We start from the raw sequence: 1424 nt of genomic DNA, 5'->3' as shown, positions 1-1424 counted from the left end.
TTTTTCTTAAAATGACTTCCTCTTTTCGGGTGAAAACATTGATAGTTACGATGTAAAAAATTAATGAAACAATTCCATTTGCATATTTCTTTATTTTTTGTTTTCTATTCCTTTGTATTTTGACTACATTAAACATTCTATTTTTGTTTCACTTTTTCGATATATTTCAACAAATACCCAATCAGGATCTGTCGGTATAATTTTATAATAGTTAGCGAGTAAATCTCTATCGATATAAATCAATTGCCTTAATTTTTGGAGAAAAAATTTTTTCTCGAAAATTGCAAAATTTCATGGGCTATAGACTTGGTTGTTTTCGCTAAAATCGGAGAAAAATTGGATTTCAAAATTTGAAATTTTTTTGATTGTAATAATTTTATATTGATAAAAGAAAGTGTTTTCTGGAGTTTCAACCCAAACTTTTCAGTAGTTGTGATATAAATTGCCTCTAAATTTGGCATATTGTCTATCTTAATACAGAGCTGAACTTTCCACTTTTTTCAGGTTATCTCAAGAAATACGCAACCGGGAACCGCCGCGATACGTTTGTTGTACTCTTCTAATCGTTCATCGATCGATTGGTGCCCATCAATTCCATTTTTGCAGAAATTGGTTTTTCTGGAAATTTGCAAAATTTCATGGGTTTCATGGCTTCAAGGACTTGGTTTTTTTGCGAAAATCGGCGAAAACCGTTTTTTCAAAATTTGCATTTTTTGATTGTTATAGTTTTATATTAATAAAAGCTAGTTTTTTGCAGACTTTTTACGGAAACTGCGCATTGGGTTTCTGGATTCTGTGAGCGATAAAGAAAAGTGATGAACAAATTTTATGTGAAAAAGAGACTTCTCTTTCCTCGATAATTAAACATTTGCGTTAAAATTACACAAAATCTCCATGTTATGTTTCACTTCTTTTCCTTCCCACGTATACCGCAATTTATGCCTTCGCTGTTTTGCGAAAAATAGACAATAATAATTTATACAAATTTCAACTTTTTGTTTGTGGTGGATATTGACAGTGATAAGTGACATTCTTTTGGATAGCTTCAACGCACACTGCCCAGTAGATTTTGTATACATATCCTCTAAACTTAGCGCTTTACGCCTATTATAATATGTAGGGAAGTTGCCAACCTGTAACTTCTTCGAAATGCAACTTGCATACGTGATTTTTAGCGATCGTAGAATTTTTGGCATTTGATTTGGGTGTGCATTAAAATTCAACCACAATGATTATTACCTGATTGTGTCCTTACTCCTACGGATTTTCACCATTTTCCTAGTCGCCTCAACCAGCCCAGAGCGAAGCTATACTGCAGTGAAATATCTAAAAAGCTATTTCCGGACTACCATGATAGGAGAACGACTATACGGACTTGCAGCAATATGTGCATTCATTCTGAATGTTCATATACATGATAAATC

At 32.8% G+C, this 1424-nt stretch overlaps 1 protein-coding gene across 1 annotated transcript; it reads right to left on the bottom strand.

The window, feature by feature from the left end:
- Positions 1-500: 500 nt before the first annotated feature.
- Positions 501-1274, bottom strand: Tsp_13266 (conserved hypothetical protein). Its single transcript, XM_003368538.1, has 2 exons — positions 1240-1274; positions 501-618 (listed from the first exon to the last, which is right to left on the bottom strand). Exons 1-2 carry the CDS (start codon positions 1272-1274, stop codon positions 501-503), a joined length of 153 nt encoding a protein of 50 aa, XP_003368586.1.
- Positions 1275-1424: the final 150 nt, after the last annotated feature.

This window comes from Trichinella spiralis (genome assembly GCF_000181795.1).
Source record: "Trichinella spiralis strain ISS 195 chromosome Unknown Scfld2307, whole genome shotgun sequence".
NCBI classification, from domain to species: Eukaryota; Metazoa; Nematoda; class Enoplea; order Trichinellida; family Trichinellidae; genus Trichinella; species Trichinella spiralis.
Note: the sequence above shows the minus strand (reverse complement) of the source record. Positions and strands in the feature narration are given on the sequence as shown.